Source organism: Arvicola amphibius, chromosome 9 (genome assembly GCF_903992535.2).
Source record: "Arvicola amphibius chromosome 9, mArvAmp1.2, whole genome shotgun sequence".
Classification (NCBI taxonomy): Eukaryota; Metazoa; Chordata; class Mammalia; order Rodentia; family Cricetidae; genus Arvicola; species Arvicola amphibius.
The window spans coordinates 80,180,179-80,207,121 of record NC_052055.2 but is presented as its reverse complement, the minus strand read 5'-3'; the positions used below and the strand labels follow the sequence as shown (position 1 = coordinate 80,207,121).

At 38.7% G+C, this 26,943-nt stretch overlaps 1 protein-coding gene across 40 annotated transcripts in view; it reads left to right on the top strand.

The window, feature by feature from the left end:
* Rims1 (regulating synaptic membrane exocytosis 1) overlaps positions 1 to 13,140 on the top strand; it is a 473,179-nt gene extending 460,039 nt beyond the window's left edge. For all 40 annotated transcript variants that reach the window (XM_042055795.1, XM_038344177.1, XM_038344176.1 and 37 more), the window contains 5 exons: positions 7,573 to 7,711; positions 8,952 to 9,064; positions 10,735 to 10,836; positions 11,641 to 11,780; positions 12,922 to 13,140. In XM_042055795.1, the coding sequence (XP_041911729.1) occupies positions 7,573 to 7,711; positions 8,952 to 9,064; positions 10,735 to 10,836; positions 11,641 to 11,780; positions 12,922 to 13,140 (713 nt within the window). The remainder of the gene's footprint in view (positions 1 to 7,572; positions 7,712 to 8,951; positions 9,065 to 10,734; positions 10,837 to 11,640; positions 11,781 to 12,921) is intronic.
* Positions 13,141 to 26,943: the final 13,803 nt, after the last annotated feature.

The following is a 26,943-nucleotide window of genomic DNA, read 5'->3' as shown; positions in this document are numbered from 1 at the left end:
GGGTAAATCCTCAAGTTTTACATTTTGTGGGGGTCGCAATTCACACCATGACATTGGACTTGGAAAGACAGAGGCTGTGAAATCAGTCAGTTTACACAAGGGTGTTCAGCATTTGACTCTTCAATCAGACTTGGCTATGGCCAAACCAGTGTGTGTGTGTGTGTGTGTGTGTGTGTGTGTGTGTGTGTGTGTGTGTGTGTGTGTGTTACACTCTTAAATACTGTTGGGCAGGGCTTTCTACTTTAATATGCAGGTTGATTATCATCCGTTAAAGGCTATCTGGAACTCTGTTGCTTACAATTTGCCAGCTAGGCAAGGGGAAGGACAATAATGGCGCTTTGCTGGGAAGGCAAGTGTGATAGACTGAAGATGTAATAGACAAGCACGTGTTCCAAGATGTAACAGACAGGCATGTGTTTAGGAGAAAAGGGAGATCAGGTGCAAGCAAAATGAAGCATGCAGCCATTTGTGTTTTGCAGAGGGGAGTGCAGTGCCATTCTCAAGTTGTATCTGCACAGAATTAAAGTACCAGACAGAGAGCAAAGGAGAGCATTTACCTCTCAGGGTTATGAAAGTAGAAGAAAAAGGTTATGTACATAATCACAAAATATTTGAACTATTCTTTGGAGGAAAGTATTGCCTAGGGGGCTTATTCCCTCTTTCTTTCAAGACTATATCAAATAATTTCATTTAACTTTACTTCATGACTGTATTGATTTTGTTATAGATTTCTTTGGAAAATGAGTAGTTAAAAAACAATAGTAGGCTTCTCAGTTTGTTGAAATAATTTGGAGAATAAGTAGGCAAATGGGAATACCAAAAAAGTCAGAGAAAGTCAATTTTCCAAAATAAGCCTCAGAACTATGAAATTTTTACAAGTAATGCTTATTTGCCTGAAAATAGAATGTAGCTTTAAATAAACCTTGGCACACCTCAAAAAGAATATTTTTGTTATTTGTTTAAAAACTAAAGAATATTGTGACACTTTAGGGCAGTCCAGCTAATAAAAGTCTTTACTTGACCTGCAGGGCAAGCCAAGCATCTTCCATCACAGCTGGGGAATATTCTGTTCCTAGGTCTCCAGTTCACCTTGTCTTCTTCCCCTCTCTATCCATTTCTCTGTCCCTATCCTCTCTCCTTCCCCTCCTTCTCTAGTCTCCTTTCTTTCATCTTCTACTTCTCCCCTTTCTGTATTTCCTCTCCCCCTTTGCCTTCTCTTCTCCTCCTCTCTCATCTTCACTCTCCTTTTCCTCCTTTCTCCTGTCTTTTTTCCTGAGTTACTTTATGCGGATTTCATATTTACTACTTAAAATTACTATATAAATTCCTAGGCAGTGGCTCAATTGATAAATAGGCTTGCCTCACAAACACCAGGCCCTGATCTGATCCCTATCACCGATGTAAAAGGGAGAAATGGTGGTGCATGCCTGATGCCCTCCTCTAGGGAATGGGGAGTGGATATAGGATCTGGGAGCCATGCTGGCCAAACCAGTCTAGTCAAAAGGGAGAGAACCAGATTCAACGAACCACTCTCAAAATCTAAGATAGAAAACAACAGAAGAAGATACCTACTAACATCTGGCCTCCATGCACAGGCTCACACACTTGCACGCACACACAAACATACAATTGTATAGACTAATGTTAGTCCCTTTATAAAAAATTAACATTTAGTTAGCATAAATTAATTGTTGCATAACTATACATTACTTTATTTATGTTTGTGAATTCATCACACAATACCATGTGTCATCCCTTCTCCTTCTACTGACCTCCTCATCCCCCCAATACTGTCGTTTTACTTTTATATCGTATATATTTGTTTATGGCATGAATATACTTGCTTTTTATTTTAAAAGTTTTAAAATCAAGTTCACCTATGAAATAAAATATACGCTGCTTGCCTTTCTGGGGATCTGGGTTATTTTCTTCCCTTTTATTATATATGAGGGAAGTGAGGCAGAAAAGAGCCTGTGAGGGTCTACAGGTATAGACCAGTGGTGAAGAATATTGTCTGTTCTTCCAAAAGACGTGGGTTTGATTCCCAGAGCCCACTCAGAGCAGTATGTACCTCCATTTCCATGGGATATGATGCCTCAGGATATTCAAGGGATTTTATGGCCTCCACAGACACTGGGCACACAGGTGGTACACATAAATCATGCATGGAAACTCTCACACATACACACTTGTTTTAGAAGGTATCTCACGTAGTCCAGGCCTGGCCTTGAACTTATTAGATAGCCAAGGATAAAACTCGTGATTCTTCTTCTTCCACCTCTTGAGTGTCAGGATTAAAGGATGTACTATCATGCCTGAATGACTTTTTTTTTTTTTACTTTGTTTTGTTTTGTTTTGAAATTGTAATTTAATCACCATATTTCTTCCTTCTGTTTCCTCCCTCCAAACCCTTCCATATACCTTCCCTAAAGTTCTTTTCTGGGTGATTACACTTAGAAACTTCAAATTGCACTTCCTCTATGTGTTGTGTCTTGTCCTTCTTTCTGTCTGCATTTCTCTGACTCCAACCTTTTGCTTATGGCTGCCACTCATACATAAGCGTTGGTATGCTCTGCCCTGTCCGGTTACTGTTGTTTTGTCAAACCAGAGCGATGCTCGGCGTAGTATTGCTTGTTTTTGTTTAAAGAGTACATGATGAATTAGTGAGTCAATAAGTGTTTGTAAAACATTTGCATTCAAATATGCAGAGGGAGTTCACATGCAAAGATGACATATTTGGTAAAGTCCTTTGAGAGACTGTTTGCTTTACAACAGCTTGATGTTACTTGAAGCATTACATGTTTTACTAATTCTTCATGAGTTCATGATTTATATGAAATGCACTGTTTTCTAACCTTTACAATTGTAAAATACTTAAATCAGGATTTTTCAAATAAAATCATGCCATAATTGGATAAGGTGACTACATGTCTTTATCAGGTGAACAATTCCTCATTAGATGTTAATAGTGAGAAAATATAATATATGGATGTTATCACTGCAGATGACTGAATGCATTTTTGCCTATGCAGATTGGGATTTTAGCAGGTTCACAGATGAATATGGAAATACATATATGAAAGGATACACAAAACTATCTACCGCAAAACCATTTATTGTTTACTAAGCAGGTAAGGCCAAACTTTATGCTTTCCCAAACTGTAGTATTATACAATGATCACAGTCCTGAGATTCCCAAACCTGGGTTTTTAGCCGTACATTTACTGCTAACTCAAGTGATTTGAACAAGTTGTTGTGACTTGTAGAACGTGTGCCCTGTTAAGACCAGGCTTTCTCTCTTGATTCATGGCTATATGCCAGCATCAAAAAAGAGTCTGGGTCTAGAATAAATACTGCACAGTGTTCTTTCCTGGACTACCTTTCTGTCTATTTACAACCTCCTTATACATAAGACAAAATCCCTCCAGCTCTTACATTCTAAATTAACATTAAGCCCTGATAGCCCTTATGAATTTGAACAAGGCAGAATCAAAGCTGAAACTGCTTATTTAGCTTCTAGTCAGGCCTATCTCAGGCTCAGTCCAATGGCATCTTTTTGTTGATATTTGTTAATATAAATAAGTCAACCAGTGGGTGTCAGTTCTTTGGCTGGCTTCCCGACTAATAATTAAACAAGACTTGAAAATTATAAAAAGCATTATTAGAGTTTACAGAATTGGGTAAATATAAAAATTTAATAACTTACCTCTCAAATGTAATATTTTTCTTTTTCCAAAGTTTGTAGTACGTTCAATATGAAAATTATTGAGTTTAAAACAGCCCTAAAATTTCTATAGTTATACCTTGCTTTTAGAAAAATGGATATGTCAGTTTAAAATTGCAAACAAATTGGAGCTGGAATGTGGCTCATCAGTAGGAATTCACTCTAATCTTGTAGTGGACCTGAGTTGCACTCCCTATTCTTGTATCGTCACAACTGCCTGTAAATCCGTTCCAGGGAATCTAACTCTTTCCTCTGACCTCTGTGGGCGCTGAACATACATGACACACTCGGACACATGCATGCAAAAAAATTTATAAGTGAAAGTACAAACAATAAAGGTTATTCATTTCTAAAGTTTTTTTTTTACATCTGCCAAACAAATGTGTAACAGGTGTTAAATATTTAAACCTATGTTTAAATAGTTTAACCTGTGTTTAGTAGATTTTTTAAAAAAAAAAATAGGTTTGGGCTGTCAACCACTCGGTTACCTGGATAACCAGATACCCATGGGGTCCTGAGAACTGTGGCAGCAGATCTCTGGGCCAGAGTCAACATCATCATCAAAAGAGGACCTCGGGGACCCGAGAGCTACTGTCCAAACCATCTCTGCAGACTGCTCACCAGCGTGCTCAGCCTCCCCATCGCTGTATTCACGACCCACCGTACAGGATGGAACTTCCCTTCTCCTCCTTGGCTTTGCAGATGAAGTCACTGCTGCTCCACCCCACCGCTATCTGTATCCTCACTCTGTCCAGTGTTTAATTCATAGCACTTGTTGCCTTCGATAATATATCTTGGTTGTTTTCTTCCCTTGTGTATACAAAGTACAATGTAATCTTGATGTCAGCAGAACATTTATATTTTTAATATGTGTCTCACACCTTGGATTGAGTATGAAAATAGGAAAGTCTTTGTAAGCAATTACTGTTTGAAAGATGAATGAAGGGATGAAAAATTACAGTAACCCAAGACTCCTACTATTAATCCTCTTAAGAGTTGTTCCTCCAGCTTCCAATAGAACCTCACCACTTATAGACTCCCCTAGGGCTCTATTTCAGTATGAACTGGTACTCCACCCTGGCCGTATTGCCTCACAAGCCCTTGGTAAACAGTCATCATAACTCCAGTTCTCTTGACACTTTGATAATACAGACCAAATATTATTCATCTAAGGAGCCTGGATACAGAAGTATGTCATGTTTTGTTATTTTTTTATACATTTTGTGGTATTAACAAATATCATAATTAGATCGTAAGAGTGGGACTAAGTCTCAACATGATTTATTCATGTTTCATATGCATTCTACCCATATTCTGGAAACTTTAATATAATACTTTAAACAATTTTAAGAAATCCATATATGCATATAAATAAGTAAATATACTTATTTACCCCATACTCCTCCCCATACCTCACTCCCACCCCTCTCCAAATTCATATTTTCTCTATTTTTATAGCCCATTGATTCTTCTTTGTGCTGTTCATATGCTCATGGTGTGGGCTATCTTTTGAAGTTTGATTGACATACGAGGGGCCAATTCTTAAAGAAAACTGACTTCCCCTACCCCAGAAGCCCTTTTAATCCACCTCTATTTTGATTACACCCTATCACATAGGAATTCTTTGCTTGTAACATCTATCAGCACCCATAAATCTTGGGAATTTTGAGGTGGTTATGATTTTTGGATTAGAATATTCATTCAACTTGTATGCCCATGACTTTCTCCTATCTCTGAAGTGGGATCTAACCAATTCATAGGCAGAAATGAGAGATGTTCTAACAACATTCTAATTTCTTAAATAACTACACCTAAGAAGTAGGCATGGTATATAAACGAATGCCAACAGTAGTTACAGTGGCCGTGAATGAAGTTCCTGTCCTCAGTAAGTAGACATGTTCTATAAAAATAAGTCACATGGGAAAAAAACAAGATACCCAAAGGGGGAGATAAGAAAAGAACTCCTGAGTCTCAGGTGGGGAAATTGGGGCATGGCTGTGAGTGTTGGTAGCACTGTAAATACCACGTCCTTTTTTGAAGGGTAATTCAGAAATTACAATGGCGGTCACTAGCATTTCAATTTCTTGGGGTTTATTCTGTAAAAACTTCTCTATCATCATTGGAATGCCTATGAATGAAGACATAGTGTAGTTTGAAACCTGCATTGCTATTTAACACAGCAGCGCTATCATTTTAGTGTGTTATATTGGCTATAATGAGAAAATTGCATGCTAGAATGTGTAATATCCCATTGTTGAGTTTAAAAGTATCCTTCGTGACAAGAGGGATGGCAGTGAGCAACAGTCACGTATCATCTGCACTCCCAGATATTGATTTATCTGCAAAATAACAGCAAGTAGACGGAAGTTTATGATGGATAAGGTATGAGAAAAGAAGAATCCTGAAGTCGGACAAGGAGATAAAGGCCATCTTCAATGTTTGCTATTTCTGTAATACTGAACACTTTGTAATATACATACATTCTCTTTAGCAAAAATAGTAATAAGAAAGTGAGCAGTAAAAAAATGTAATAAATCCATCAAAAGCATCTATAAGAATATGCCGCATTCTTATATGTGTTATGTAAGTTTATTATATATTTGATGACACAAAATGCAAAAGAGACACAGTGGCCAAAATGAGAGGGTAAAATGTTACCATTTATATGATGTATTTAAGAATGTACTTAAATACCCATATTTGTGAAAGATAGTGGCAAATGGAAATTTTCATATGTAAACATATCTTATATATAAAAAGTATTTATAGGTTTCTAATGAGTCTTAAATTATACAACACAAAAAGGTAAAGGAGAAATGTATGTGGACTTGTCTATAGAAAATCAGCTTAGTAGTTTGTAAGCATTTTAGATGTTCATTGTCAAGCTGTGAGTAGAATACTGGGTAATGCATTGCACAGGGAGGGATCAAAGACATTGCTCTGGGTTTGGTTTATGAACAGCTGAAATGAGCCTGGTATGGTGGCACATGTGTAAAATGTCAACATGTGGCGGCTGAAGCAGGAATGTTGGGAGCTCAAAGCTGGTCAGTGCCACCTCAGGAGGACAAAACGAACCTGAGCTACAGAATAAGACACTACCTTAGGAAAAAAAATGAAATGGAAATGAGCTAATATACAGTTCAAATGATCACAACTCCCCCTAAATGCCAGGCAGGTCATAGAGCTGAATCAAAAAGCTGGAGAGAGCCATGCTTCCTTAGAATGAAGATAGTTTACACCTGTTCTACCTGATTAGGTAACCCATATTCTATCCCAGGTTAGATAGCCTAAATTAAGGTATTGTAAAAAAAAAAAAAAAAAAAAAAAAAAAAAAAAAAAAAAAAAAAAATCAAAAAAACCCAAATAATTAATATTTCTTTATATGAAGGTTCTTGATACATGGATGCACCAATGCTGTCGGGTTTTTCATTTTGGGAAATCGCGTGTTTGTAGGATATGGCCTTTCTTTAGATCTACTTCCACACAGTTGTACTGTTTCAGACTAGGAGTAACCTATAAGTTGCTCAGTATTATTTTCCTTGTAACAATCGAGTGCCAGATCTATTCTTTTCAATGAAGTTGCCATAGCAGTACCACAGTAGTTCACTTCCATTCACAGGGTCAGAGATGCTCGGGGGACACGCCTGGAGCTGTGGGCTGTTGTACCTACTGCTAACCTCTCGACGAAAGAACTCTTCTGAGAAAGATTGATTCTCTTAGGTCACGGCTGTTCTTATTGAACGTGTAATGCTAATGAAAAGTAACCATTGCTTTCACAGAGTCAGTTGATATTCAGGGAAAAGCTGGCTAAGTAAAACTTGGTGCTTGTTTCCATTCTTTCCGATCAGAGTCGGGCCACAAGAAGTTAAAAAGTACCATCCAGCGGAGTACGGAAACGGGAATGGCAGCCGAAATGCGGAAGATGGTGAGACAGCCGAGCCGAGAGTCCACGGATGGCAGCATCAACAGTTACAGCTCCGAGGGGAAGTGAGTGGCGTCTTGCTGCCTGGCACCAAGGGATATGGATTGCTTAGGATTTCCTGCTGTGTCACTTATTCGCATAACCGGAAGTTTCACTGTCTGTTTCTAGCCTGACATTCTATAAACACCGGTGGACACATCCCTGGTCAAACCTATCAAAGAAAGAAAGTGCTGTCCTTCACTGAACAGATAGTATGGAACTGCCACATTTAACGACAGTTTTTCATATAGGAAACATACAGCCTAGCTCTGCCACCAGAAGCGAACGAAACTGATTTCTGATTCCCCAATTTCTAACCCAGCTTTTCTGAGCTTTATGATGCTGTGAACCTGACATGTTTTTACCTATAAGAATTTACATTTTCCTGTTTTTAATATGCCAATAATTCATTTTTATCTCAGCATAAAAGAAAAAGGACTCTATCCTACCTCATTTTTCCAATGAAATATTTTTAACTCTAAAATGGGGTAATTCTGAAAGCGTATAAAGACCATTTGGGGGTTTTTTTATTTGTGAGAAGGTTTACTAAGTTGTGTGGTTACTTAACAAAATCAGCATTTTCACATGCTTAAGAACTTTGGGGTTAGAACTATATGCTTTAGTCACTAACGTTTTGTGAGATTGCAAGAGATGAACCACTTAACAAGTTTTTCATAATTATCCGGTCACCATCATTTAACCCCCTTAAAAAAACTCAAATTGGATAAATTACAGTCTGTAAGGTAGCCTCATAGGGAATACATGTGCCTTATGACCCGAGTTTGTCCTCTGACCTCTATACACAGCCACGGCAATGGCATGTGCATGCCTGCATTCACACACACACACACACACACACTAGTAATGATAAGTACAAATTTTCAAAACTGAAGGCATTAAATGTTTTGATTGTAAACAAGAATTTGTACTTTCCGATAATATTTATTAAATATACTAGCAGCTCTTTAAAGATTTTGCATTCATGTCATGTAATGCTCATGAATAAACATGTGAGGCTAATGATATTAAATTATAAATATCTAGAACAGTTGTCATATTAAAAATTGTTAGAGAGTGCTCCTGAATGGAGCCTCAGGTCTTAAGGTAAAATTCTAAATCTCCTCTCAATCGCTATTGAGCCTTATCTGCTTGACTCGTAGGTATCATGGGTAAACAACTGGGGTATATCTGCTGATCAGAACTGTTAAAAAGAAACTGTCAAGAGGAGAAGTCTAAATTGTGTTTCTTCTCTTTCGTTTGTTGTAGCTTAATATTCCCTGGAGTTCGAGTAGGACCCGACAGTCAGTTCAGTGATTTCCTTGATGGACTGGGGCCAGCTCAGCTTGTTGGCCGCCAAACCCTCGCCACCCCTGCCATGGGTAAGGACTATTCTTGTGCAGTTTTATAGTTGACAAGGTCGTTTAGAATTGTATAGTAGTATTACAAATGAGAGTTTTACTATTCTCAAATATAAGGCATAGGTGACATTGAAGGAACACAACACAGTTGTGTGTTAGGATTCACAAGACACAAGCTTAAACAATAAGGAACAAAATCAACCACAAATGATTGAAAGAAGTATGATCTAGTCACCACCCTTTTCCTAGTTCAGATTCAATGGTTTGTCTCTACTTTGAAAATATAGGCAAGGTGGATGTAAAATGGGAGGATATTTAGAAAGGGGAATTAGAATTACTTAAACCATTCACTAAACTGATCAGAGATTGCACACAGTTTATGGAAAAAAGTAATTAATTTCCAAAAAAAATGATTACCATAATAACATATTTTTCTGAAAACAGTATTGTAAAGTCAATCACCAGGTATCAAGCACAGATAACCAGATGAAAATAAAAAGGGAAACATTGATTTTAAATACAAAAGCAGTAGAAAATAGATGTCAAGTCAAACTGAGTCCATATATGAAAGTTAAAGAGGTAGACTGAAAAAATTAGAGAGGGATGTCAGGGGTTAGAGCACTCACTGCTCTCCCGAAGGACCCTAGTTCTCAGAACCCATATTCTGTGGCTGTAACTGCAGTTCTAGGGGATCCAACACATTCTTATGGGCTCACAGGTCATAAGGCATGCATAACCATAACTCCCACACAGGTGTGCACACATGCACAAAGTAAAAATAAATCCTTCAAAGATTATATGGCTCAAGGAGTAAAGGGTAAATTTGAGAAATCTTATGATAATGAAATTATTTTTTAAAAAAAACGAGTTTTCTAGAACTAAGAAATGTAACAAACTTAAGAATTGAAAGATTACATTATTTTAGAAAAGCCAGGGAGAAAATTGATTAACTGCAGGATAAGCCTTAAGAGGGTATCCAGAATTAATTGGAGAAACAGGAGAATGAAAAGTATAAGTAAGAAGACATGGAGAGGGAAAAAAATAATTCTAAAGCTTATATAATCATTGTTCTAGAATGAGGGAAGAGAGCATATGATAGAAGCCATATTTTAAAATTCAGTGATTAAAAACAATTCCCAAACCAGAAGTCTGATTTTAATTGATAATAGATTCTTCTCTCATGCAATACATCCCAAAGTAGTTTCCCCTCCTAACTCATACTTCCAAAAAGTGTCTACAAACTCAAACAACACAAATATGTTAATATTAAAAGTAATGCTAATACAACCAACTTCTTATCACAAATTCATGATTGATTTAATACCTGAAAGAATGTAATTAACCTCATTAATCAAGAAGAAAAATACCCATATTAACATATAGAAGCACATTTGACGAAATTCCATATTAATTCACAGTTTTATAAAACTTAACAATAATTTTAGAATAAAGAAAAGCATCCTAAATTGATAGCTTTACAAAATATGCATCATATTAGTCCCCAACATTTAAATGCCATACAGTGCTGATAGAAGTTTGATGCCAGTACATCATTGGCTAGGATAATATGGTGGTGTTCATATTAACCATCCCAGAAATCACACTTCAGCATTCGCCAATGTTCCTCCACCTTTTTCCTTGTCTCATGATTTGAACAGAAGCTGCGATTTTTCTTTTGTCTTCACTTTCAGGTGATATCCAAATCGGAATGGAGGATAAAAAGGGCCAATTGGAGGTTGAAGTTATCAGAGCCCGGAGCCTTACACAAAAGCCTGGCTCCAAGTCTACCCCTGGTAAGGAAAAGTAGCACTGATGTGGACTGGGCTCTTCTCAGGTGTATTTATTTTAATGTGCAGGTTGATTTGCATGCACCTCTATACCTATGCAGTGCTCAGAGGAGCCAGAAGAGAGCACTGGACCTCCTAGAACAGGAGTTACAGGTTGTTGTGAGCTGCCCAGTGAGTTCTAGGAACTGATCCTGGATCCTCTGCAGGAGGAGTATGGGCTGTTAACTACTGAGCCATCTCTCCAGTCCCTGGGCAAAGCTTAAATATGGAAAATCTTGAAAATTTTGTTGCATTTTGCTTTATCATTGATCTTAGCTAAAGGGTGAGAAAATAATGCATTTGAAGCTTGATTTTTGCTTTAAGCGATCATTTTCCTTAAAAAGCACTTTTCTGTGATATTTGATTTTATCAAAAAGGATCTGGGTTTTGTTCTCACAATTACTTTGTTGAAAAGTACTAGGGAAATGCTGCTATTCTCAAAAAAAATGTAATTATAGCCATTGTCTGTGCTACATAGTTTTTCTGCATAACCAAAACCACGAAAGAAAACACAAAACACTTAAGATGTTTACCTGCACTGTGCCAGCCCTGACTCAAGTAAATGAGTCAAGACCACTGAATGGACATTTCTTTGAAATGAGGAAAGACACAGTAGTGGTGATGTATGTATGGGTTGTAAGGAGTAGAGTTTTTAGACCTATGAAGATGTCCAGATAGTAAGAATCTCCAAGTCCCCAGTGAAGCATCAAATCATCGACACAGAGTTAGTTCGAGCAATCCATTCTTACATGTCTACTCACCTTTGTTTAGCACCCTATGTGAAAGTCTATCTTTTGGAAAATGGAGCCTGTATTGCCAAAAAGAAGACAAGAATTGCACGGAAAACTCTTGACCCTTTGTATCAGCAGTCCCTTGTTTTTGATGAAAGTCCACAGGGTAAAGTTCTTCAGGTCAGTAACACTTTCCTCAGCTGCTTATGGTGATATCTATTGGTCTAACTAAACATATGGATAGCACTGAGGAAAATCAATTCAGTAAAGCCTAATTTACTAATGTCATTATGTAGACATATATAAACTGGTCAATTTATAATGCAATATCTATAGTATTAGCAATGTCTGATATGGAAGAAAACGTCTTTAGTGGAAGGAAACAAAATGTGATATCTTTGGCTTTCCCTCCTTGTCTCTAACCTCTCCAAACTTTGACCTTTTTGTCACGTTTTTTCTCTTCTTGATACATAGCCATAGCCATACTGAAGATAGATGATACAGAGTTAGATAGATTGATGATAGATGGAAAGATGATGATAGGTGTTAGATAGGTGATAGGTAGATATATAGAGATAGATAGATAGATAGATAGATAGATAGATAGATAGATAGATAGATAGATAGATAGATTAGATAGATAGATAGATAGATAGGTAGATAGATAGATAGACAGACAGACAGATGATAGATAAACTTATACATAGATGATAAGTAGGTAGATAGATACATAGAGAGAAATATACCATGGCAAAAAATAACAATTATTAATTGATCATTACTCAATATCAGACATAAGCTATAAAATGGAAGAATGTAGAAGAAAGAGAATAGAGACCAACCAATAGCTGTTTTGTAGGTTCTTCCATACATACCTCTTTCAAAGTTTCTAACACCTTTGTTCCCTAAATATCATTATTTCTATGATAAAACATATATTTTAGGATCACAGAAATTAAGTAATTTGTCAGTGTACATTAAGAAAGCAGGGTTCAGTGGAGTGAATGGTTAACAAGGAAACGTTTACAGATGACCGCAGGGTTAAAACACCGACCCCAAGAATGTGTGTACTGAAAGGCTTGTCTGACACCAGTATAGTTAAGTAGTAAAAGTGTTTAGAGCTTCATCATTATTTCTTATATGAAAGTCCTATAAGGGCAGTACTGACTTAAACATAAGTGTAGATATTTGCTCGCATGCTTTCTCATAGATAGTTTTGTGTCTTAACCTTTACCTTTCCTACACTTTTACAGAATGAGAGATGTGACCCTCTGCCATGTGGAAAAAGAAAGTTCAAATTACATTGTGTTTCTGTCTACAGGTGATCGTCTGGGGTGACTATGGAAGAATGGACCACAAATGCTTTATGGGTGTGGCTCAAATCTTGTTGGAAGAACTTGATCTGTCCAGCATGGTGATTGGATGGTATAAATTGTTCCCTCCGTCATCCCTGGTGGATCCCACCCTCACTCCCCTGACCCGTCGGGCTTCCCAATCATCTCTGGAGAGTTCATCTGGGCCTCCCTGCATCCGATCATAGTAAACTCTGACCCTTCCAACCAAACTTCACATTTCAGGATAATTATCAGAACCAGATATTTCATGATCAAGAGCATTGTTGGAGACAGACAATCAACTTGTGTTTTGCCTGTAGTAGTTTTTCGGTACTACGTCCCAGTTGTTGTTTAAAACATGGCTTCGTATGGCAGAATAAGGCAGTCATTGAGGTTACAGTAAGAAGACATGCTAGTGAGAGTCACTAATGCGTCCAGCAAATAGGAAAAGAGGAAACGTCCATTTCACACACACACACACACACACACACACACAGGCACACACACACAAGCACACCAAATAGAACAAACTGGAAACTCTCACTCTGAAAAGTTATACGTCACACGTTTCCGCACAGACCACAAGCGGGCTTACTTCCCTGGTGTTTGAGGTTCCTTGGTTGTCGGTTTGCTTTAGTTACCTGTGCGCTGTGTGCTGCTTTCTTTTCTCCCCTTGTCTTTGTTTCTGTCTTCACTGTCTTTGTGGTTTCTGCTAGCTTTGGTTTGGGTTTTGTTTTTTGGGGTTTTTTTTGGGTATTCCCCCCCCCCTGCTTTGTCATAACAGGGTTAGTGGTGATAACAGAGGCCCTTCCTTTCTTTTTCCAAAAGCACCAAAAAGGGCTGAAGCAGTTTCTGTAGCATTGTCCCCCCACCCCCAGACGTTTTCAAAAGCTGGGTGATGTGAAGTCAGGGAAGGGCATCACTGGCAGACCGTTCACAGTTGTATGTACAACCCCTCCCTACCCCTTCCAAACTGGTAGGCACAGAATCCCATTTCAGTGAAGAGCACATCTGTTTGCATTCCAAATGGTTTGTTCATGTTTTCCATTGTTGACAGGAAAGACTTTCAAGTCGATCTGCAACTAATGCTGGGGATGAAGGCTAGCCACATAGTAGTGCTTCAGAAACCATTTTGCAATGCCTTTTACTTCCAGATAACAAAAGAAAAATGCTCACATGTAGGAACCATACTCTCAACTTCCCAAAATGGTGACTAAAAGTGGATTTGAGCCTAAGACACTTTCAGCTATGCCCAGGCTTCTCAGCCATGCCTCAGTGTAGACTCTCCTATCTGCCCTGGAAAGAGCATGGTACGAGCTGGCTACTATTGCCCTGGAAATTCCAGGTCATATACTCTGCACTAAACTAATGTTCTTATTGGATTTTAGTTTATATTCTTTAAGGTCAGTGCAAGCACAAAGCTTGATTTTTTTTTTTTTTTAATGCACAAGATCTTACTTTTGGGGAAGAAAAAGAATACAGTCAAATTCCAATTTGCATATTCTTCATTTGGGTTTTCTTGGCCTTGGATCCCCCTTGTGACCCTCTGTGTATGTGCTGCAGGCACCTGGCCCTGTAGCTGCATCAATAATACTCTCCCTCCTTTTATGAGTCGTTCAACTTTTGTGATTCCACAGTTAGAGCAGCATGACTTGGAGCTGTTCAAAGCTGCATGCATATTTTGTATAAAAAAAATGAAAAAGAAAGAAAAAAGCAAAGAGACAAAAGGTTATTTAATAATGTATGTTAGCTCCACATAGGCCAGCTTGTATGTTGCATGTACTTGTACAGTTTGCTCGTTAATAAATATACTGAAATAATCAAGAAATCTAAGCCATCCATTTTTGTTACAGACATTTTGCAGGTTTTAGCCAGACTCAGTATGTGGGTCTGGGGTGAAATGTCTATAGATGGACTTTATTTTTTACCCTCTGGAAAACGTGATGTAGTACGGACCAAATTCCTTCTAATAAATATTTTGGTGTAGATTCCTCCCGTGGGGCTGTAACACATGTAGACACTGTGTACACATTAGGTTTTAATCCATAGACATACTGCCTGCACCAAGTGAATTATTTATTATGATTTACACATGTCAGAAATACCTGCCCATCATTCCACAGGGCACAGATTGACCACCACTCACCATGCTGTGCAGGAAGAACCGAAGCAACTGGTGCACTTCTACTAGATTCCGTTCTGTCTTAGTGGCCAACGACCAACTGATTATAATTGGGTAGTATCTTTCTATTTTGACCACTTGTCTTAACACTCCCCTGTGCTTTTAAATGAACTTCCCACTCATGTATGTAAACATGTTTAATAAAATTTACTTTTCATGTCAGTCGGTAGCCATCTGTGTTCTATGTTTTGCCAGCTTTCCATTGTGGGTTCTTTGGTGCAAAATGAGAGCCAGTTGATGGGAAAGGGAGGCTGGGGTTTGCTGTCTGCTGCGGGCGTTTGATTGACCTGTCACTGCACTATAAATGTCTTAACTTATGACCTGAGAGGTACTTTGCATTACATATGAGTATTCACTTTGTCAGCCTGTCTAAGTGAGCACATGACTATACTTCTGAAAAGTGGCATTATTAAAAACAATAAATCTCAGTAAGAATCGAATGAAGGTTGTTTTCTCTGCTGCTGTTTGAATGTGCTAATAAAAGAGGCAACTCTGTTGTCCACTTGACAAATCATTTCAAGTTATATGACATATTGAAGTATCAATTCTTGCGCCTCTTGTCATAGTGTCTTGACCTCTCAGTCTTTCCCTTCTAGCCCTTTACCTAGCTTATGGGACCTTGCCTAAAATAGGCTGACTTGAAATAAACTAAGTCTGCGTTGACTCCGTCACCGAAATAATACCTTTAATATTCATAGATAAGATAACTTGTATGTTAAAAGAGACAATAAACTTCTTTACTCAGGCTACACTGACTTCCATGTACTTAGGAAAAATATACACTGTGGTATCAATATCGTGTGTGACATAAACAAGCACCTTAAGATTTCACACCAGCATTTGTCTGTGATTTTAAAATAATTGTCTGACTTTTGCCCATGGAGTGATTAATTAGCCTACAAAGGATGAAATTATTTAATATGTTAGATTGAAAGGAGGCTGAAGATATATTCAGTTCAATTGACAACAAACTATCAGGGAAGCTGTTTTAAATGTTTTTATTAACATATGGCTGGATGAGGATGGATGTCAAACATGCCATTGACACCAGAGGCAGCTGAAGGTAGCTTTAAGATTCTTTGTCTAGACCAGAAGAGAAAATAAATCTCTCCTTTCAAGTCAGAAAAAGCTATCATGTCCTATTATTTCAGGTTTACACTGATGGAAAAGGGAGCATGAATTTGAAAGAGAGTTCAGGAACATATTGGAGTCTTTAGAGGGTTGGAAGAAAAGGAAGAAATAATGTAATTGTATAATAATTTCAAAAAGTAAAAAAAAAAACATCTAAGCCTTTTAAAAAGCACACTTGTTAAGATTTAATGGTTTTTTGCTGGCTTTCTTAAAATTTCAGGCTGACATATGTGACTTCATAATAATTGGTGGACAGATAAAACTTAAGGTATAAAATTAAATATTTGGAATACAAAAAAGAAGACAATGGGCTTACTTCAAAGAGTTACCTTCTATTAAAAGAAATGATTGCATAAACAGCCAATCCTGATGGCATCAGTTTATATATAAAGGGATCCCATGGCACTGTGCTGGGCTCTCACAGATATTATATAAGAAATACTATGACTCCTGATTGGTACAGCAAGCTTCTGCAGGTTAGATCCACTAAGAGCAGGAGATGATGCTGCTGATTAGGAAAGAGATCAGACAACATCCACACTCAAGGCAAAATCAGGCTCCCACCACAATATTATTATATTAATAATATTATATATTAATATAATATTATATGGTTATTCTTCACTTTGTTAGTGTTCCACACTGACTGAACTTGACTTCGATCTACTTCTTCCCAGGCGGGAAGGACCTGAAGCCAGTTCATTCTTCTTTGAAGCATTCCTGTCCATCTTAGCTTTCTATATGCTGCTTACGTGACTGGGGCTACCACGGGAGCAACGAGGAAAAAGCCCCTTTTCAAGGCTTCTCCTCTTAACTGTCCCTCCCCCACTCTCGTCAGCACCTGCATTTTGCAGCTTCTTGAGTGCATACATCACTTACAGCTCTCAGGAACAGTATTAGTGATGGAGATAAAGCTTCTCCTAACTAGATACCAGTCTTATCCTTAGTTTTAAACTTAACTTGCTTTTTCAGTACCCTTACCTGGCTTGTCTCTAATCCAACAATGGTCCCTCAATCTTGCATCAGCCATAAACCTACATTATGGAGTTGAGTTGGCCATTCTACCTTGCATCTGTAGAGCTTCAGGGTGCTTCACGGGACCTAAAATATAAGTTATTTCCTCTCCAAACAAATTCAATGACTATTATTCTGTTTCCAGGGCACTGTCTCCTCTTTCAGGCTTGGAAGTCATCGGGGCTTTTCACAACATCCATTCTCTATACGGTACTTCCATCCCAAGTCTAGCCACTCAAAGGAGACAAAAATACTTTTTTACACTTCTGAAAAGTAAACCAAGCCTGATCAACTGGAACCAGTTTAATTATTTAATTGTGTGTGTGTGTGTGTGTGTGTGTGTGTGTGTTATAAAGTCACAGATTAACCACAACACAGCAACACCTCAGTGGCTTCAACACCCCATTTTGACTATTTAAAAGATTGTCCAAACCAAAGAAAATAAATAAAAGAAACATTGGAATTGAATGGCCTCATAAATCAAAGAGACACTTAAAGAATATTCTATCCAAACACTACATATTGCACATTCTCCCCAGCAGCCCATGGAGCATTCTCTGAAACTGATCACATATTGAGACAGAAAGCAAGCCTCCACAAATATAGAAAAACTGGAAAAAATCCTTTTATTTTATCTGAGCACAATGGAATAGAGGTAGAAGTCAACAACAAGGGAATCTACAGAAAATACTTGAGGTCATGGTGATTAAACAATACCTTGTTGAATCATGCATGTGTCATTGTAAAAATCAAGCTACAAACGAAAATTCCTAGATGTGGTTGAAAGTTAAAATACAACATACTAAAACATATAAGATACAATAAAGGTAGCTGTATGAGGGAAGTTTATGGCTCTGAGTACACACATGGAAATAGCAGGGACATCTCAAATAATTTGCTGTCACAGCTTAAGGCTGTGGCAAAGTCACAACAAACCAAACCTAAAAGCAGCAAGTGAAGAGAAGTAATTAAGATCATGGGAGAAATTAATGAAATAAAAATTATAAAATAAAAGGAATAAATAAAAGGAAAGTTCTTTATTTAAAATATTAACAATAATTAATCTCGTAGCCAAAATAACCAGAAAAGATAAAGAAGACCCCAAATTAATTAAATTAGAGATGAATAGGGAGACATAATGATGGGTATCAATGAAATTAAAAAAAATTCTCTAGTGCATATATTAGAAATCTATATCAAATTGGGAAATACTGAATTGAAAAAAGGAGTGAATATATTTCTAGATGAATATAATTCTTAGCCAAAGTTAAAACATGAACAAGGATGAGACCAATAAACATGCAAATGTAAAAGGATGAAATCTTGAGGCCTCCGTCCTAGACAGCACTACAGGAAATTTAAGAGCTGAGAGCAGGAGAATGTGACTTTTCTAGGGAAGGGACCCCCAATCTGTGATTCAATACCAAGCCCTAAAATCATATACACATTGATACATATACATAATACACATAATCATAATACAAACTTATCAGAATATATTTTGTATGTTTAGAATGTGTGTGCGTGCGTGTGTGTGTGTGTGTGTGTGTGTGTGTGTGTGTGTTTGTAGAAATTTAAGAAATAGATGCCATGGATTTGAGTGAGAACAAGGAGATACATGGGTAGGGCTAGAGGGAAGGAAAGGAAGGGGAATGATGTAGTTACATTTTAATTTCCAAAATAAAAAATGAAATAAAAACTTCAACAGATCTATAGAAAACAATAAACTTGAAACAGTAATTATAAAAACAAAACAAGATAGCAAAAAGAAAAAGTTCAGGTCCTCTGCCAGACAAGATATCCTTTCTTGTGTAATTGTGGCATAACAGTTGGGAGAGTAGTTGACCACATTCTAATTGGATATGTGGCCTGCTCTAGAGGAGGGAATTCATACATGGTCCCAAACCTAGCTAAAAGTCCATAGATTAGATCAGCCCCACCATCTCAGTGGGTGGGTGCACCCTTCGCGGTCCTGACTTTCTTGCTCATGTTCTCCCTCCTTCTGCTCCTCATTTGGACCTTGGGAGCTCAGTCCAGTGTGGGGCTCTGTCTCTATCTCCATGCATCACCAGATGAAGGTTCTATGGTGGTATGCAAGATATTCATCAGTATGGCTATAGGATCTGGCCATTTCTGTCTTCCTCTCCTCAGCTGTCGAAGGAACTAGCTGCGGGCATCTCCCTGGACACCTGGGAACCCCTCTGGAGTCAAGTCTCTTGCCAACCCTAAAATGGCTCCCTTAATTAAGATATATACTTCCCTGCTCCCATAGCCACCCTTCCTATATCCCAACCATCCCATTCCCCCAAGCTCTCCCCTTCACACTTTTCTCTCCCCATCTCCCCTTACCCCCATCCCACCCCACCCCCAAGTTCCCAATTTTTGCCCGGCTGTCTGGGACTGAAAAAGCATGGGATAAAACCAGACTCCCTGAACATGGCAGACAATGAGGGCTGCTAAGAAACCAAGGACAATGGCACTGGATTTGGATCCTACTACATATACTGGCTTTGGGGGGGGGGGGGCTGGCCTGTTTGGATGCTCACCTTCCTAGACCTGGATGGAGGGGGGAGGAACATGGACTTCCCACAGGGCAGGGAACCCTTACTGATCTTCGGACAGGAGAGGGAGGGTGAGTGGAGGGGGAGGGCGAGGTAAATGGGAGGCGGGGAGGAGGCAAAAATTTTTAATAAAAAAAGTGCAAAAAAGTTCATAGATTATGCACCTTTGAACTTTTGTCAAAAAAGCTTCTTTATACCATGGTCAGCAGCCAATACCAAGGCCCATTAAGCAGTCAAAGTGTTAAAATAAGTGATGTTGAGGCTCAGCCCTAGATGGGACATTATAACATTACTGTCATTACAAAGACTCAAGTGACCTCATGGAAGAGGTGACAGAAAGGACATGGGAGTTAGAGGAGAGGACGAATGCTGTCTTCCACACATGACATAATCTTTTCACTCCTTACTTAGAACAGTTGTCGTTACTTTCTTACACAACGTGCGCACCATCAAATCAGTCAGTATTCCAGCCCAGATGGGAGAGGGAGTAAGAAGACTCCACCCCATCTGAGGAACTTTTGGCAATTGATGGGTACAGGAGAGGAAGTCATATTCCTTTAGGGATATGGCTACTGGTACGTTGTCCATGTTCTGGAGGATGGCTCTACACCCATAGCCATCCAGACAGCAGTAACTGAACTCATGTTATAAGAAGAAGAAAGGAGACAAGAACATGGACATGGACGGTAGACATATTAGGGTTATTAGTGGAAGTAGGAGAAGGTATTTGTGTGGGATGATATCAAGATACATTATTTATATGTATCAAATTGCCAAAAATAAAACCTGAAAATATTTTTTTAAAAAAACCCAGGTCCTGAGAATTAATTCACTGCAGGAGTCTTTAAATTAGAACCAATTTAAATCAACCTTTAAATTAGAACCAACACCATAACTTCTCAAATTATTCCATAAAACACAGAAAGAAGGAAACCTTCTGAACTCTTGTTCTGAAACAAGTATCCTCATATTAAAAAAAGATAAAAACACAGCAAACAAAGAAAGTTATACACTCATCTTCCTAATGAACGTAGATATAAAAGTTCTCAATAAAATACTTGCAAACTAAATACAAAAATATATCAAGAAGTGTATTTATCATGATCAAATTGATTGCATTCCAGAGATGCAGGAATGATTTGACATCATGTATTAAAAAGAAAAATTCATAATATAAATGGATTCAAGAAAAAATGTCACATGATCACGACAGTACATGCAGCAAAAGACTTTGACAAAAGCTATTTTATCTTCATGATAAAAGCCTTGAGAGGCTAAGGGTAAAAGAAACCATCACAGAATAAGGATGGAAAGAATCTAAGAAGTAGAGAATGGAAATGGGTACTGTGAGGAGGAGAGCTGTCTTCTGAACACAAAATATCGGTACATCCTTGAACTCACAGCAGCAATGACTATCTTCACAAGACCATGCCTATCAGTATTCCATATGGAGGATGTAGGGATCATGAAACCAGACCTCTTCCTGGGAAGCTATAGACAACTAATTATTGGGAGGTTTGAGCAGGGTGCAAAGTTCATGTACCTCATTGATATCCACAGGAAGTTTGCCCTTGTTCAAGCAAATCAACCCTTACTAATGCTCACGCAGATAACCCAAATTAAGTGTAGTGGGCCACAAACACAATAGGTATGAAAATAGGATGGGTGTTTGTTGTCAAGAAGAAGGTATTTGGTAGGTAGGTAAGAGAGGATATTGGTAGAGAATATATATGATCACAGTACATTATAGACATGTGTGATAAAATTATAAAAAATTATAAAAAGTAATGATATGGTCATGTGTAATAATGTTACCATGAGTTTACCTTATTCAGGTTATTCTAATTTCACATTATGGATAAAGTCTTCAGATTTTAGACTATTTTGATTGTGTTTCAAATGCTCTATACACACTTGTTTCCAATTATAGATGGTTCCCTGTCAGTTACTCCAGTGTGGGCAATCTCCTTCATACACATACACATGTGTATGAATCTCTGGTACTCTGGTAGAGTGGTCAGGTCTCCACTGCTACGAGAATTTCCAGTTTGCCCCTCTCCTCTCTCCTCATCTCTCAAAAGTGATCTTTTCCTTCTTGCACCCTGAGCTTCACCTGTTCCTCTCTGGTTTCTCCAACTTTGAGTTGTCAGATCAAACACATGGTGCTCAATTAACTCTGAATTAAATAAACAAAGCATGTTTAAAATTAAATGAATGATTTTACCTGCTTATCTGAAATTAAAATGTAACTCGAAATTAAGTGTTTTTATCAGCTAACTTTGGCAATCCTATCCATATCACTGTATCTTTTATACCTCCCAATATTTTGCTGAAGTATTCTCTCCAGTTGTACTTAACCACTTAAGTTCCAGCAACCTTTTCTCAATAACCTCGTTGTCTACTATTGAAGATTTCCTCCTTGGAGATTTGCTTCTCCTGGTGGTTGCATTTCTCTAACTTTGAGTGAGATTTGATTTTTTTCTGAAGTCTTCAATAAAACTGAATGCCCTACTATTGCCAGAATAATCAGGGCTTATAGGCCTGTTTCACTGACTTTGTACTTGGCCCATGTTGTGTGTGTCAAAGAGTCAGTGGTCATCACATATACAGAAACTTCCACTATTCTGTAGCATTTTGTGGATAGTTTCCGTTCTGACAGCATTGCCCTTGAACAAGAGACACATGGTATGGATTTGAACTTACCTGCCAACCTAAGACAAGATAAAAATGTTTTTTAGGACCATTGACTTTGAGTTTTTTCTTTTATTAAAAATTTCTGCCTCCTCCCCCCTCCTATTTACCTCCCCCTCCCCCTCCACTCCCCCTCCCTCTCCGGTCCGAAGAGCAGTAAGGGTTCCTTGCCCTGTGGGAAGTTCAAGGTCCTCCCCCCTCCATCCAGGTCTAGGAAGGTGAGCATCCAAACAAGCTAGGCTCCCCAAAAGCCAGTATATGGAATAGGATCAAAATCTAGTGCCATTGTCCTTGGCTTTTCAGCAGCCCTCATTGTCTGCCATGTTCAGGGAGTTCAGTTTTATCCCCTGCTTTTTCAGTCCCAGTCCAGCTGGCCTTGGTGAGCTCCGATTAGATCAGCCCCAACATCTCGTGGTACTGACTTCCTTGCTCATGTTCTCCCTCCTTTTGCTCCTCATTTGGATCTTGGGAGCTCAGTCCAGTGCTCCAATGTGGGGCTCTGTCTCTATCTCCATCCATCGCCAGATGAAGGTTCTATGGTGATATGCAAGATATTCATCAGTATGGCTATTGGATCTGGCCATTTCTGGCTCCCTCTCCTCAGCTTCCCAAGTAACTAGCTGGAGGCATTTCCCTGGACACCTGTGAACCCCTCTAGAGTCAAGTCTCTGCCACCTTGGTGGCAAAAATGCTTTAGCAACCTCTATGTGTAACTATTGAGCTGGGCACAAAGAGGAATGAACCACATCTGGAACGTTTCTTTACTTTACACATGCCCCATGTTTCTGACCTACTCCTGTTTGGTTTTGCTCTCTTTCCATGATGCTATCCTTCAAGTACTATCTCTTTAGAGTCACTGGACATTTGACTAACAAGTCTAAGCTCCAAACCAATTCTACAGCACCTGTTCCAGTGATCCAGCTTCTCAAATCAAACAGATTTAAAAAGGTAGTAACCAATAGAAACCCAAAACCATTTTATTTGTTTGTATAGCTTCACTTCCTGTGTTTCAAACATATGATCATGATCCATAGAACATTTTTGTCAGCAATTAACTGCATATACAATACTAAGAACTATGTAATCAGGGTGGATTAAATGTACATCTAGATTAGTGTAGGTACATTCTATCTTGTTTGTAACTGCTTTCATCTCAATCATTAAGTCATGTGTGTTTGATTTAGTATTGAAATTAATAATGAAGCTTGTGAGAACATAATTAAGCAAAGTCAGGGATAGAGGGCTATCTGGTGTAGAAATTTGTTTAACTATACAAAGATGTGTTGCATTTGCTTATATTCCAGAATATTTGCTTAGCTGTCTAAAGAGGTGTTACTGTTTACCTTGCCGGCCTAAGACACCTGAGTGGTCTAATAAAAAGCTGAACAGCAAACACTGAGGGAGGAGGTATAGGTGGAACTTCCAGACAGGATGATTAAGTAGGAGTAGGAATCTAGATTCAGGATGGAGGGAAGAAAAAGATATGTCAAAAAGATGCCTGAGGCCAGACAGCCAGAGACAGAGGAAGCAGACAAGCAGGACACACAGAATGAGAGAAAGATAAAAAGCCCTGAGGCAAAACGTAGATGAATAGAAACAGGTTAAATTAAGTTAAAAGAGCTAGTGAGACAAGCCTAAGCTAAGACCAAGAGTGGTGATTAATAATCAGTATCCATGCCTTCATTTGAGAACTGTTTGGTGGCCTAAAAATAAAATCCAACTACAGCCATGAGAACCTGTTGTGTATAGGCAGCATGGGCCAAGATTTCTGTAGTGAGGAGCTGCGGGCTGCGTTCCCGCCACCCAGCTTTCTGCCTCCTGGCTAGCTTAACACGCGAAATAACATCACACAAATTGTATTCTTTAAAACACTGCCTGGCCCTTAGTTTCAGCCTCTTACTCACATCTTGACTAACCCATATCTAATAATCTGTGTAGCACCACAAAGTGGTGCCTTACCAGGTAGATTCTAGTGTACGTCCATCTTGGGCTGGAGCTTCATCGCGTCTGGCTTCTCTCTCAGGAGAGGCACAATGGTCTGTCTCACTTAGGAGAGGTGTGGCATCTCACTGAGCCATCTACCTCACTTCCTTCTTCCTGTTCTGTCTACTCCGCCCACCTAAAGGCTGACCAATCAAATGGGCCAGGCAGTTTCTTTATTAATTATCCAATGAAATCATCAGATAGATAGAAGACACACCTACATCACAAGATGGCAAATGCTGAGTACTGGGGCTGGGGAACTTGGACTCAATAAAAAATGGCTGACAATGATTGGGGAACGCCCCAAAGTAAATAATTATATAACCAGTTATCTAACTATTTGGAATGGAATAACACTTTTGTGTGAGTTTCATATAAATATGACTTTGAGGTCAGTAGCATGAGTCATATTTGGATCTTTGGCTTCTATAGGCCTTTATTTCTACCTCCAAATAACCTGTGTGCTGGCCTCCCTGTATGCTATGCCTGCCTGTGTGCAATCCATACGTGTTGGCTCATGCCTGGGTATTTGCCAGAGGCTACCTGTCTGTGTGGTGTCCCTCATCAAAAATAAATAAAATATGTCTTAAATGCCTGTGACTTCTCAAAATCCCTTCAACCTTTTGGTCTCCGGTGACCTCCCTCCTTTTCCTGAGCATTGGTGTTTGGACCTTGTAAAAGTCCATGAGGATATGGACAGCAGTAGTCTTCCTTACTTTATTTGTTTAACACAAAGACTTTAGAGTGCTTTAGCCTAGTTAATCACCAGGCAGCAACATACATAAAGGAAAAGAAAAGCTTCCCTACCCAGAACCTAAATGAACCTGTAAATTAGCCTGAGTTCAGAGAGTGGTATGGGCATAATATGATGGCTTTCCTAAAGAAATAAGATATCTGCTGAGAACTTTATCAGGGGGTAAACATTCATCAGACAAAAGCCTGTGCAAATGACAGAGACAAGATATCAGAAGTGAAAGGGTGATGGAGGAGTGTCTATGTATTAATTTCATTGGTTAATAAAGAAACTGCCTCGACCCTTTAATAGGATAGAAAATTAGGTAGGCAGAGTAAACAAAACAGAATGCTGGGTAGAAGGCAGTGAGCCAGATGCTTCAGGCAGTCGCCATAAGCAGTCGCCATGCCTCTCCTCTCCGAGATGGACGCAGGTTAAGATATCTCCTGGTAAGCGACCACCTCGTGGTGCTACACAGATTACTAAATATGGGTTAATTAGCCAATAAGAGGCTAAAACTAATGGGCCAGGCAGTGTTTAAAAGAATACAGTTCCCGTGTAATTATTTCTGGTATAAAGCTAGCTGGGTGGCGGGACACAGCCCGCTGTTCTATCAACAAAACGAGGCAACTAAAATTGAAACAACAAGGTAAAGAAGCAAGTGTGGCTTGATCATGCAGTGTTGCTTTTAATTTCTGGGCAAATTCTGAAGGTATTTATTACCTATCTGCACGTACTAGGCACTCAGTATTCCTCATAGCAGGAAGCCTGTAACTGTAGTCGGAGACTGCTTCTTCATATCCCAGCCGCTCAGACCCGAAATAACCACACAGAAACTGTATTAGTTAAAACACTGCTTGACCTATTAGCTTATGCATATTTCAAGATAGCTCCTACATCTTAAATTAACCCCTTTCTATTAATCTGTGTATCACCATGTGGTTGTGGCTTACTGGTAAGGTTCCATCCAGCCTCCAGTGTTTGTCTCCAGCAGCAGCCTTGTGGCTTCTCTCTGACTTCACCTACTCTCTCCTCCTCTATCTGCTTGGTATTCCTACCTTGCTCTATTCTGCACTACAATAGGCCCAAAGCAGCTTCTTTATTAACCAATGGTATTCACAGCATACAGAGGGGAAATCCCATATCATGTAACCAGTAGAGAAAACATAAACCATAAACATCATGTAACCACTAGAGAAAACATAAACCATAAACATCATGTAACCAGTAGAGAGAACATAAACCATAATATCTAGTAACTCATGTAGTGGTATATTATTTGTATTTTGATAAATAAATCTTGCCTGAAGATCAGAGGAAAAGCTAAAGCCACTAGAGGTCAGGTAATGGTGGCACACACCTTTAATCCCAGGATTTGGGAGACAGAGGCAGATGAATCTCTGTGAGTTCAAGACCACTCTGGCCTACACAAGATCAATGCAGAAACATATCCAGGTGGTGGTGGTCTACACCTTTAATACCAGTACTAGGGAGTCACACACCTTTAATCCCAGCACTAGAGGGAATATGAAATGGGAGGTGAGAGGGGCTTAGGCTTCTTAGTCTGTGGTGGCCCAGCCTTGGTAGAGGCAAGAATCATCTAGTGGCTTTGCTGTTTTGCTTTTCTGTTTTTCAGATTGGACCCCAATTTCTGTCTCTGGATTTTTATTATCCATGCTACAAGCTAAATCAAAGCAGAAATTTCCTCTGTCCT